This window comes from Dipodomys ordii, unplaced genomic scaffold, assembly GCF_000151885.1.
Source record: "Dipodomys ordii isolate 6190 unplaced genomic scaffold, Dord_2.0 Scaffold164, whole genome shotgun sequence".
Classification (NCBI taxonomy): Eukaryota; Metazoa; Chordata; class Mammalia; order Rodentia; family Heteromyidae; genus Dipodomys; species Dipodomys ordii.
In genome coordinates this window covers 121,047-134,490 of record NW_012267380.1, presented here as the reverse complement: position 1 = coordinate 134,490, position 13,444 = coordinate 121,047, and the positions used below count along the sequence as shown (strand labels likewise).

General features: G+C 53.4%; 1 protein-coding gene across 1 annotated transcript; it reads left to right on the top strand.

Moving 5' to 3' along the window:
- Positions 1 to 11,807: 11,807 nt before the first annotated feature.
- Positions 11,808 to 12,741, top strand: Cldn3 (claudin 3). The gene has a single exon (XM_013033195.1). The coding sequence runs from the start codon at positions 11,961 to 11,963 to the stop codon at positions 12,612 to 12,614; it is 654 nt and encodes a 217-aa protein (XP_012888649.1). The 5' UTR covers positions 11,808 to 11,960; the 3' UTR covers positions 12,615 to 12,741.
- Positions 12,742 to 13,444: the final 703 nt, after the last annotated feature.

Sequence of the window (13,444 nt, the reverse complement as noted above, 5' to 3'; positions counted from 1 at the left end):
TATTTACAACTTCCCTGGCTCCACCCAGGGAGAAATTGGAAAGCCCACAGGCCAGGTGTGTGGGCTCTTCGTGGGAATTCTGACCAGCAGGAGCCAGTTGGACCTGTCAGAGCAAGGTAGGTGCTGGGGGGGGCAAGGCTGTGGGGTAAAGAGGGTGGGGGAAATTCTGGGTGCTTATGTCCACTGAAACCAACCTAGGCCACACCTTCACCTTCCAATGGCTACTCCCCATCCAGGAGAAGGTGCAGTGTCAAGCACAGAGAGTCCAAGCCTGAGATGCTGGGGGCAGTGGGGAGGGGGAGGGTGCTGCTTGGCAGGGGTGGGGGAAGACGTCTCTCCCCAAAACTCGGCCAGCCAGAGACAGTGCTAGTGCTAGCTGGGATTGCCCTCTGCTGTTCCTTGTGGGAACTGCAGCTCTGCCTGTCCCACCATTGGTTTGTTGTAGGTATGGTTTTGGGGTCTTGAACTTAGGACCTGGAGCTAACCCAGAGCTTTTCTGCTCAAGGCTAGCTAGCACTTTACCACATAATCCACACAGCTCCACTTCTGGATTTTTTGGTAGTTAATAGGAGATAAGAATCTTATGGATGTGCCAGGCGCTTGTGGTTCACACCTGTAATCCTAGCTACTCAGGAGGCTGAGATCTGAGGATCCAGGTTCAAAGCCAGCCCAGGCAGGCACGTCCGTGAGACTCTTATCTCCAGTTAACCACCAGAAAGCCAGAAGTGACACTGAGGCTCCAGTGATAGAGCGCTAGCCTTGAGCTGAAGAGCTCAGAGACAGCACCCAGGGCCAGAGTTCAAGACCCACGACCGACCATCATCATCATCATCATCATCATCATCATCATCATCATCATCATCATCTTACGGAGGTTCCTGCCTGGGCTGGCTTTAGACCATGATTCTCACATCTCAGATTCCTGAGTAGTTAAGATTACAGGCCACCAGTGTGAGGCTAATAGGATTTCTAAAGGAAGGAATGTGGAGGCAAAGTTGTACTGGGGTGCCAAGATGACCCCTAAACTGGCTGCTTCCATAGTGAACCATAGTTTAGAAATGGATAGGAAAATCATCCAGTGCTGGGAGCAAGGCTGCCCAGTAGGCAGGCTGGACCAACAGATGTGGATCCTGGGCTGGGCAGGTGCCAGCTTGGGCACCCGGGAGGCTGGGGAGGCCACTAGGGGCAGGGCCAGAGTGGGAAAACCTGCATGGAAGTGGGTGCCCAAGTCCACTGGTGAGCAGAGCGCCCCCTTGTGGAGGGAGGCAAGCGGGATGCACACCACACCACAATTTAGTAGGGTGCTGCAGACCTGCAGACTCAGAACCTGCAGCATCAGAGGAGGCCTCCAGTCTGGTGTTTATCCGGGGTGAGAAGGGGAGTGTGCACCTGGGTGAGGAGGGGCAAGGGGGATAGAGGGGCACTGGGCCCTCCCCACCCCCCTCCCCAAATCCTTCCTCCCCCCCTCCTTTCCTGGGGAGAAAGAGAACTCAGTGCAGAGAAGAGGATTTAAAGGGGGGCTCAGGGAAGGAGGGAGTTCAGGGGACAGACATGGGTGCTAGATAGGAGAGGGAGACTCAGAGATTACAAGGGAAGCCAGGTGCTGGTGCTCATGCCTGTAATCCCAGCTACTTGGGCAACTGGGTTCTGAGGATCACATTCGAAGCCAGCCAGTGCAAGAAAATCAGAGAGACATCTCTAATGAACCATCAAAAGGCCAGAAGTAGAGCTGTGGCTTAAGTGGTAGAGCACCAACCTTGAACAAAAAAGGCTCAGGGACAGTGCTCAGTTCAAGCCCCAGAATTGGCATACACACATTAATAATAATAATAATAATAAAGGAAAAGGAAGTGATTACTAGAAGGGGTCTAGGGTGGAGCTCCAGGAGGAGGGAAGGGGTTCAGGGAAGCCAGAGGGGCTCTGGAGTGTGAGATCAGGAAAGGCCTGAAACAAGGCCCTTGGGGCAGTTCTGGGGTGAAGCCCCAGGCTCCTGGTCTGGGTTCCCTGGGGCCAGGCTGAGAACAGGAAGAAACAGCCTAGGCGGTTAGTTTATGGCTGAAACCTGGCCAGAGGACAGAGAAGTTTCTGTGGGGGAGGGGGACGGGCCTCGCCCTCCCCGTGACAATGAAGGGCCTGGGAATTCGCTAAGAGCCGCTCCACCCAGACCCGTCTATGTGGGAGTCCCATTTCCCCAGGGAACTGAGGGCTGGGAATAGGTGGACTAGAAATACTCAACACCCCAAGACAAACCCACCCGCTGACCGGACAAACCCACCCGCTGACCAGAAACAGGTGTGGGGCCACCCCACAGCCACCCCAACTGGTTCTGCTGCTCTCCTGGCCCACGTGGGAAAGAGCCTGGACCAGAGCCAAGAGGGGGCGCATAGGGAGCCCAGGGTTGCTGGACGTCTGAGAGGAACCCCCCCCCACTCCCTCAAGTGATTCCCGTTTCCCAGATCTGCTGCCTCCTGCCCCCAACCCTACCAAGAACACAGGCATCTTGGCATCCCCAATAAACAGGTTTTTGCAAACATCTGTGGTATAGAAACAGTTATTGTCATTTTAAACTAAACCCTCAAAAAAAATAAAAGTAAGGGCTGAGGATTTACCTCAGAGGACGAGCGCTTCCCTAGCAAGTGCAAGGCCCTAAGTTCAGGCCTCAGCACCACAAAACTAAACTAAATAACTAAATGTCAAAGAATGCCCAGGTTCAATCGTTCACTTACCTGGGGTAACTAGTGCCTATGTCTCCTTCTCTTCCTCTGTATCTGAAACTGCTGAAATGTACTACCAAGCTGGGTGCCTGTGGTTTATGCTTGTAATCCTAGCTATTGAGGAAGCTGAAATCTGAGGAACATGGTTCAAAGCCAGCACTGGCAGAAAACTCCAAGAGAGAGACTCTTAATTCCAATTAACTAGCAAAAACAAAAACTCAGCTGGGCACTGGTGGCTCACGCCTGTAACCCTAGCTACTCAGGAGGCTGAGATCTGAGGATTGCGGTTCAAAGCCAGCCCGGGCAGGAGAGACCATGAGACTCCTATCTCCAATAAACCACCAGAAAACCGGAAGTGGCGCTGTAGCTCAAGTGGTAGAGTGCTCACCTTGAGCTGAAGAGCTGAGGGACAGCACCCAGGCCCAGAGTTCAAGCCCCACGACCGACAAAAAAAAAACAAAAACAAAACACAAAAGCAGAATTGGAGCTGTGGCTCAAGTGGTAGAGCACTGAGTATTGGGGGGGGGCTGTGTGTACCCAACTCAGGGACAGTGACCAGGCCCTGTGAAAAGAAAGAGGGGAGGGAGGGAATGAGGAAAGGAAGGAAGGAAGGATGTGAGTGATGGTTCATGAATGTTAACAAATGTAAAAGATTTGTCCCAAGAATTTTACTAGTATATTCTGTGCCTCAAGGTAGAAGACACCCTAAAAATGGTTAAATCTAAGCCACAGTGTGGGAGAAAATAATTGTAAACCTTATAAACAATATGTGATTAACACTCAGACCATGTACAGGAATTCTATAAATTACTCACAAAAGATAAACAAGTCAGTAGGGAACTAGACACACAGCTGGGTGGGGCCATTCCAGCCTCTAATCCTAGCTACTAGGGAGGCAGAGACTAGCTCTGAGGCCAGCCCAGACATAAAAGTTCTTGAGACTCCATCTTAAGCAATGGCTAGGCGCAGTGGTACAAACCTGTCACCCCAGGTGCAAAGGGAAGAACAATTCGGAGGATCAAAGTCCAGTGTGGTCCAGGCCTAAAGCGAGGCCTTGTCTCAAAAGTAACTAACACAGAAAGAACTGGCAGAGTGGTTCAAAGGGTTGAGTACCTGCTTTGCAAGAGAAAGACCTTAAGTTCAAACCCCAATACCATCAAAAAAGAGAGAGAAGAAAGGAAGGAAAGAAAGAAAAAAAAAGAAAGAGAAGGAGCTGGGCGCCAGTGGCTCATGCCTGTAATCCTAGCTACTCAGGAGGATGAGATCTGAGGATCACAGTTCAAAGCCAGCCCGGGCAAGAAAAGTCCCTGAAACTCTTATCTCCAATAAACCACCAGAAAACGGGAAGTGGCTCTGTAGCTCAAGTGGTAGAGTGCTAGCCTTGAGCTGAAGAGCTGAGGGACAGAGCTTAGGCCAAAAGTTCAAGCCCCACAATCAACAACGAAAAAAAAAAAAAGAAAGAAAGAGAAGGAAAGAAAGAGGGACAGTCTAGGAAAACTTCATGGATCTCTGATTACTGGTCAGTAGTAACCAGAAAAATGCAAAATAAAATAGTAAGATTCTACTTGACACCCACAGAATGACAAATCATCATCAGCAACAAAAACCTCTCTGACCCAGGTGTGGTGACACATCCTTGTAATCGCAGCACTCTGGAGGCTGAGGTAAGAGAATTCCAAGGTTCAGACCAGTCTAGACGACATCGATTCTATCAAAAATAACAAAAATATTTTTTTTCAGAATGTTGGAGAGCTGTGTAGGATTTTAGGAGATCATTCCACAGGTGACTTATGTCCCATCATCTTTGTAATCACTGAACAGCTGGAAGCCAATCCGATGTACACTGAGAGGAAAGCAGGTGTAAACTGTCTTGTTGTGGGGTATAGCCATCCAACGGAATAACACAGAGCAGTTAAAATGAATTCTCTACAGCCGGGCCTCAGTGGTTCTCCCAGTCATCCTAGCCACTCAGGATCTGAGGATCACAGTTTGAAGTCAGTCCCAGGAAAGGAGAATCTGTGAGACTTGTATCTCCAATTGATTACCAAAAGGCCAGAAGTGGAGCTGTGGCTCAAGTGTTGTTAGAGCAACAGTTTTGAATGAAAAAGCTCAGGGACAGCGTCTACGATCTGAGTTCAAATCCTGGGACTGGAACACACACGCACACAGCATAAATGTAATAGGAAAACACCTCTCAAACTCAGCATGATATCACTTGCTCTCACCACACACGGCAGGGTGCTTTTCCCATGCTGAGAACAAGCAAACAATGAGGCTTTGGTCCCCAACATGCCTACATCCCATCTTAGCCTGTGGTTATATTTGCACTCTGTGTGTGTGTGTCTGTGTGTGTGTGTGTGCCAGTAGTGGGATTTGAACTTATGCTAGAAGCTGTCTTGGAGACTTTTTACAAGGCTGGTGCTCTACCACTTGAGCCATGCCTCTACTTTTGGGTCTTGGATGGTTCATTGGAAATAAGAGTCGCATGAGGCTGGGAACGTGGCTTAGTGGTAGAGTGCTTACCTAGCACGTGTGAAGCCCTGGGTTTGAGTCCTCAGTGTCAGATAAACAGAAAAATCCAGACGTGGTGCTGTGGCTCAAGTGGTAGAGTGCTAGCCTTGAACAAAAGAAGCTCAGGGACAATGCCCAGGTCCTGAGTTCAAGCCCCAGGACTGGTAGGGGGGGGGGGAGAAAGAAGCCCATGAGCTTTCCTGTTTGTACCAGCTTTGAGCCGCGATCCTCAGAGCTCAGCTTCCTGAGTAGTTGGGATTACAGGTATTTCTTCCCTTGTCTTTTTCTGTAGAAGTGGGAGTGAACTCAGGATCTCTCTCTCTTTTTTTTTTTTTGGCCCGGTTATGGGGCCTGAACTCTGGGCCTGGGCGCTGTCCCTCAGCTCTTCAGCTCAAGGCTAGCACTCTACCACTTGAGCCACAGCGCCACTTCGGCTTTTTTCTTTTTGCTTATGTGGTGCTGAGGAATCGAACCCAGGGGCCTCAGGCATGCAAGGCAAGCACTCTACCACTGAGCCACCTTCCCAGCCCCAACACTTCTGGCTTTTTGCTAATTAATTGGAAATAAGAGTCACATGGACTTTTCTATGTGGGCTGGCTTCAAACCTGGACCCTCAGAATTTCTTTGTACAACCACTTAAAGATAATAATTTAAAAAAAAACAACCTGGACCTTCAGATATCAGCCTCCTGAGTAGCTAGCATGACGGACTTGAGCCACTGGTGCCTGGATGCCACTTTATTTCTAATCACCCAACCTGAAGATCACTAGCTATCCTACTACTAAGATGCATGCATGCACAGCAAGTATCCCTCAGCTGTGAAAAAAGGAATAAATGACTGGTAGAATGTAACAATTCTGTTGACACACTGTGGAGGGATCTCCATGCTAGGATCAGCTGAGTCACAGAAGGTTATAAACGCAAGATTCCATTTCTATTACTTTCCTGAATTGACAGCTTCCAAATAGAGAGCAAACTGGAGGCTGTCAGGGGCAAGGCAGGGCTGAGGCTGGGAGGGAGGGAGGTATGGAACACAATGTCCTGCCCCTGGCACTGAGCCTTAATTTTACAAGCTGTCACCATCCTTCTTTGCGGGGTAAAGGGCACTGAATCTCACTGTATGGTTTCTATGGTTTTTGTTTTCTTTTTGGTCAGTCGTGCACCAGAGCGTGGGCACTGTCCCTTAGCTTTTCCACTCAGGGCTAGCACTCTACCACTTTGAGCCATAGCACCATTTCTGGTGGGTTATTGAAGATAAGAATCTCATAGATTTTTCCTGCCCAGGGTGGATTTGAACTGTGATTCTCAGAGCTTAGCCTCCTGAGTAGCTAGGATGAGAGGTGTGAGCCACCAGCGTTTTCTTTTTCTTTTACTCAGCCCAGGCTCTTGGATATAAGAGGCAAATGTTTTCCCCCTCACCTACATCCCCAGTGCTCTATGGTATTTTACAGTGTGTGTGTGTGTGTGTGTGTGTGTGTGTACATGTACGTGTGTACGTGCACGCATGCTAGTCCTGGAGCTTGGACTTGGGGGCCTGAACACTTGTCCTTTAGTTGTTTTACTTAAGACTGTCACTCTACCACTTGAACCACATCTCCACTTCTGGCTTTTTGGTGGTTCTTTGGAGATAAGAGTTTCCCAGACTTTCCTGTGATCCTCAGGCCTCAGTGTGGTGAGGAGGAGCTAGGATTATAGGTATGAGCCACAGGGCTCGACCACTTAAATGCATTATGATCAATTTATCTCTCACTGATACACAGGCAGACAACCCACACACAAATCCTGCACATGCGCGCACCTGCACGTGCATGTGCTTGCGCGCGCACACACACATACACACACAACAGAGGTTGCACCAATTAAACAGGAACACTTCCCCAAAGACTGATGACCACAGCCTCCCCCTCCTCCAGCACCTCATCCCTGGCCACTACATAGCACTGGAGCCCCAAACTCCCTGGACCTGGCTCCTCATTGTTCCTCTCCCTGACCCTGGGGCCTGCAGGACAACAGACTGCCCACTGGGGTGGGGAGCCTGGGCCTAAGGCCAGTAGAGAAGGGAGCTGAGTCTCGCCCTTGGGGAGAAGTGGGTGCTGGGACCTGGAGGCTACTTCCTGAGGGGGCAACAGGTGGGTGGCTGCAGGCACAGGTTGATCCAGCTGCAGGCGATTTTCTCTGTGTGCCTGCTTTGCTGGCCTTTTGCTTCTTGGAATCTCTCAGCCTAGTCTCTGGACTCAGCAGCCCAGTGTTCACACAGCACCTGCTACAGGGAGCATCTTCCCACCCCACCTGTGCACGTGTGTGTGTGTGTGTGTGTGTGTGTGTACTAGGGCTGGAACTCAGGTCCTCCCACTCTCACTCAGCTTTTTTTTTTGGGGGGGGGGTCCGGTCGTGGGGCCTAAACTGTGGGCCTGGGCACTGTCCCTCAGCTCTTCAGCTCAAGGCTAGCACTCTACGACTTGAGCCACAGCACCACTTCCAGCTTTTTTCTTTTTGCTTATGTGGTGCTGAGGAATCGAACCCAGGGCCTCAGGCATGCAAGGCAAGCGTTCTACCACTGAGCCACCTTCCCAGCCCCTCACTACTGGCTGGCATTATTCTACTTGAGCCACACACCTCCCTGGATGCATTTTGCTAGTTAATTGGAGATAAGAGCCTCTCTTTGCTGCCCACGTTGGCCTTGAACTTTGATCCTCAGCTGTCAGCCTCCTGGGTCACAGAGATTATTATGGGAATCTGGCTGCTCCCATTTCTTGGACATTTTGAATAGATACAATAAGCACAGCAATGCGGGAGTCTCTTCCACACATTGATTTCCTGTCCTTTGCATGTCTTCCACATCGTGAACTTGGCCGGGCCCACAAGCCTCTATAGCCCTCTCTCATTTTCACCCCCACCAGAGGGGTGCCAGGGTCTCCCACACCCTCAGTCCTTTTATATACTTGTCATGCTAAACCAAGTGAGGTGATGCCATGTACTGGTTTTGATGTTCCTTGCCCAATTTTCAGTCAGCCCCACTCGTTTGGTTCTATGATCCACTTCTAAGACCCACAGGAGATACCAGGCTAAACCCGCCTGGCACCCTGCCTGGAGCCAAAGTCTTATTTGCCAAGTCCTTGAAGTTTGGCCCCTGGGCAAGAAGCTGGGTTCTGTTTGCCTCTCTGTGATCAGCCTTGCCCAGCACGCTCAAAAGCCAGCCACCCCTTCGTGCCCAGCCTCCCTCCAGCCTGCCCAGCCCCCAGCTCCCTTGTGGGGACTGGGAACTGGGAACAGGACCTTCTCCTGAGGAAGTCAAGGTGGGGCGAAGACTGACTTTGAGAACTCATGACTGGGTCAGATTTAGACCTAACTGCTTGTCACTCTATCCCCAAACCATTTATCTGTGCATCACATTTGCATACCCTGCCCAGATTGTTTTCTGCCCAGAACAATCCTGGAAGGTGAGTCACCAAGACATCAGTTTCTTGACTTAAATAGAAGGAAGCTGGGCACTGGTGGCTCATGCCTGTAACTGCAGCTACTCAGGAGGCTGAGATCTGAGGATCATGCTTTGAAGCCAACCTAGTCAGGAAAAGTCCGTGAGATTCCTATCTCCAATTAACCACCAAAAAAGCCAGAAATGGAGATGTGGCTCAAGTGATAGAGCACTGGCCTTGAGCAATAAGAGCTAAGAGACAATGCCCAGGGCCTGAGTTTGAGCTCTATGGCTGGAACAAAAATAAAATAAAAGAAACTAATAGATAAATAATAGAGGGCAAATGAGGATAGGAGAGACTAAATGACTGTGCCCAGCCACTGGGCTAGCAAGTCAGGGCTCATGATACCCAATCTGGGCCCGACTGGCAATACTTGCCAAAGCCTAGAGGAGTCCCTGGAGGGAAGGGAGCACTATTCTCTAGTCCACACCCATTGTCCTGAAAAGTGCAGTTAAGATCAGTTTTCCATCCATAAGACCCTGACTACACAAACTTTCTCTGGAGCAGCCCCTACCCAGCCACCCAATGGGCCCTCTGCCCGGGCACTCCCAGTCCTGCCAGCAGCCCCGGCCCCAGACCTTTGCCCTGGAAAGAAGGACCTGGTTTCCATGTGTCTATGGCCCTGTTTATGTCTTTCACCTACCACCAGGGCTGGAGCTCTCATGCAGAAGGCATGGTTGGCCTGCCTGTGATCTGAGAGAAGGAAGACTCCCTGGCTTTGCTTCTTCAATCCTTTCAGCTTGCTTGAGAATCCCTTGCTTCCTGCTAGATTACAAAGCTCTCTGAGCAAACATAAACTCAGAGGCTTCTCAGAATCAGTCCCACAGGCAGTGGAAGAAGAGCCACTAAGTCAACTATGGCTCCAGTCCCAGCATTGTGCCTGGTGCTGGGTCTACAGCAGCAAAGAACTTTTGTCCATTCTGGAATATTCTAACAGCTCCAATGGAGCTGACAGACTGGGGTAAAGGGAGAAAAAAGAAAGACAACTAAAAATAAGTAAGAAGCTGGGTGCCAGTGGCTTATATCTTTAAGCCTTGCTACAAAAGAGGATGAGATCAAGGTTCAAGGCTAGCCCAAGCACAAAAGTTCTTGACTGTCTCCAAAATAACTAGCAAAAAGCTGGGCTGGAGGTGTGACTCAAATGGCAGAACATCAGCTGAATAAGCTGGGCAGACACAAAGCCCTGAGCTCGAATCCCGGTACCAGCAATATACATACATACATACACACACACACACATACACATATATACATATACATATATATGAAAAAATTAGAGAACATAAGTATGAAAGAGGATAAGAGAGTCAAGCATGAAGGTATACACCTGTAATCCCAGCTACTCAGGAGGTAGAAAAGGAAGACGCTGCAGTCTGAGGCCAGCCAGGAGAATGTTTGAGCCCCTTACTAAAAAGCAAAATAAGGAGGACTAGGGTGAGGCTCAAGTGGTAGACTGCTTGTATAGCATGTACAGGGCTCTGAGTTCAATTCTCAGTCCCACTAATAACAATAATAATAAGCAAAAGTTGTGGGTGTGGCTAAAGTGGTAGAAGGCTAATAATCTTCAGCACCGTAGAGGAAGGGGTCAGGATAGTAATTGTGGGGTAGGAAGCCACTATTCCCTCATAGCCAGGGATGGCCTTGTGGGGGACAAAACCTGCTAGGAAAAGAGTGAGCTAGAGGACACCTAGAATGTCCCCACAGAGGGGACAGGGGCCAAAGGGGACTGTGGTGAGTGCTCACACTGCGGCATCTAAGAGCTAAAGCAGGCAGCCAAGCGCTGTCCAGTCCCCAGTGAAGAGAGCACAGGGCAGGACAGGACAAGAAAAGACAGGAGGGGTAGAACCACTCGACCTCTAGTCCAACCCCATGGCTGGCAACAAGTTGGGGAGGAAGGGCCCAGAGCAAATCAAGAGCTTTGCCGAAGTTTCTAACTTTTTTTTTTTTTTGGCTTGGATTAAATCTCTTTCCTGGCCCTCAGTGGGAGGGAGGGGGCCCTGGCACTCACTCAGACAGAAGGGAGGGGGCCTGGGCTCTGAGAAGCCAGGGGGCTCAATGGGGGATGGGAAAAGGCAGCTCAGCCTGAACTCCTGGTTTTCTAACAACACAAGAGCTGCAGAAGAAAAAAAAATTATTTGTGGCTTGGACTCAGGGCTTGTCTGTCATAGCTTTTCCACTCGATGCTGAGGCACAGCTCCACTTTAGGATTTTTGCAGGGTGATTGAAAATAGGAGTCCCTCGTTGTCTGTCTCTGTCTCTGTCTCTATCTCTGTCTCAGACTTTTCTGCCTGGACTGGCTTCGAACTGCGATCCTCAGATCTCAGCCCCCTGGCTAGCTAGATGTGAGCCACAGGTGCCCAGTTTGGAGGCCACTATAGGGCACCTGTGCGGGCCGACACTGGCTTCTGAGTCCAGCACCCCTCAGAATGGACAACTCCATCCTCCTAGGTTAGGCCAGGCCTGTTTGAGGCGTGCCTTGCTGCAGAGGACCCAGCGACCAGAACAGGTGTTGAGCTCAGGCTTCTGCCATCCACTTAGGACAACTACAGCCACGCCCCCAGTGGCTCCGCCCACTAACCACTGTCCCGGGTGGTTGGCCGCGCCCCTCTGGCCCCGCCCACTCTCTCGTTGTCCTGAACGGTTGGCTCGGCCCCATAGACTGTCCAGGTGGTTGGTCCCGCCCACGTAAGCCCCGCCCACTATACGGTCACGTGGCCTCCCGGCCACGCCCCCATCCGCCTGCCCCAGAGATGCCAGCGGGAGGGGGAAAGGTGCTGAGATCCGGATAGGGAGGTCGAGCCCTTCGTGATTTGCACCCCAAATCCATGAAGCACCCCTTCCCGGCTTGCCCCAGAGAACTGGTCTGTGAGTCTCATGGACCAGGAGCCCGGAGTTGAGGATGCAGACCCCGCCCTCCCGAGCCCCACCTGGCGCCCTCCACTGGGGGCGCGCGGTGGCCGAGAGGCGGGTCCGCGTCACGGTCCCGGGTCCGGGAGGGCGTGGCTCCGCCGCTCCCGCCCCTCCCGCCCCCTGTGGGGCGCGGGGCGCCGAGCTAAGCTCAACCCGCCCGGCCCAAGCCCGGCCCTGTTGCAGTCGCTGCCTGCAAACCCGGGAGCGCAGCCGGGAGTGCGGCGAGCGCGGAGCGGGCCGTTACGCGCGCGGGCGCACACCTGTCAGTCCGTCCGCCCGTCCCGGCGCCGCCACCGCTCTCCAGGCCCCGCAGCCGCACGGCCCGCGGCCCTCGTCCCCCGAGCCGGCCATGTCCATGGGCCTGGAGCTGGCCGGCACGGCGCTGGCCGCGCTGGGCTGGCTGGGAGCCATCGTGAGCTGCGCGCTGCCCATGTGGCGCGTGTCGGCCTTCATCGGCAGCAGCATCATCACGGCGCAGATCACCTGGGAGGGACTGTGGATGAACTGCGTGGTGCAGAGCACCGGGCAGATGCAGTGCAAGGTGTACGACTCGCTGCTGGCGCTGCCGCAGGACCTTCAGGCGGCCCGCGCGCTCATCATCGTGGCCATCCTGCTGGACGCCTTCGGGCTGCTCGTGGCCCTGGTGGGCGCCCAGTGCACCAACTGCGTGGAGGACGACACGGCCAAGGCCAAGATCACCATCGTGGCGGGCGTGCTCTTCCTGCTGGCCGCGCTGCTCACCCTGGTGCCCGTATCTTGGTCGGCCAACACCATCGTCCGCGACTTCTACAACCCTCTGGTGCCCGAGTCGCAGAAGCGGGAGCTGGGCGCGGGGCTCTACGTGGGCTGGGCGGCCGCCGCGCTGCAGCTCCTGGGGGGCGCCCTGCTCTGCTGCTCCTGCCCCCCGCGCGACAAGTACGCGCCCACCAAGGTCCTCTACTCCGCGCCGCGCTCCACCGCGCCCGCTGCGGGCCCCGCCTACGACCGCAAGGACTACGTCTGAGCCCCGGCGCCGCCGCCGCCCCCTCGCTGGACCCCGAGAGGCCGAGCCCGGAGGCCACCCCTCGAGGAGCCGCTCGCCCGGGGCCCGGGGCCGAGCTCCCTGGACGGCCGCCCGCCCGGCTCGGTGTCCACCCGCCGCGTCTTGCCAGCCCCAAAGCCAGCTGTGTGCTCCGATCGACCGGCCCGGCCACCAAGAAGCCGGGCCATTGGTATTTTTCAATAAAAGTCTTTCTCATTTTGCAATCGCCGCTGGGCACCTCCTTGTCCTGAGCGCCCACCCGGGAGTCGCCCTGGGCCGGGTGCCCTGTCCTACTGCCTGGAGCTTAGAGCAGGATAGGGGTTCAAGAAGTAGAAAGTGGGGCAGGGGTGCAGCACGGTTTGGTGTTCACTTCCCTGCCATGCTGGGGGATTTCAGGGCCCGAACCAACCCGAGCCGGGGTGGAGTGGCAAGTCCCATCCACAAAGCCCAGCTCCGCTGGGGGGAGAAGCGGTCCCCCGTGGTGTGGAGGAGACCGTGGGGCGCTCCTGGCTGTGGACGGGGCCCCTGTGGTGTGTACTGGGACCCCATGGGCACTCCCACTCGTGGATCGGTGGGGTGCTCCCGCCCATGGATAGGGACACCCGTGGTGTGGATCTGGGCTCCGGTGGTTGGGAACCTCTGTGGTGTGGATCAGGACCCCATGGGACTCACTGCCCGTGGACTGGGCTCTCAGTGCAGGTCCTTCCCAGACAATAGACCTTTTGTATGGATCCGGTGCACCTTGGAAAGGAAAGCCCCAGGCCACATCTGCTCACCTGTTGGGGGGGGGGAGTGGGGGTGGTGTCGGGAGA

Excerpts from the sequence above, each read along its gene's own strand:
- Cldn3 (XM_013033195.1), top strand. The coding sequence starts at position 11,961 with ATGTCCATGGGCCTGGAGCTGGCCGGCACGGCGCTGGCCGCGCTGGGC.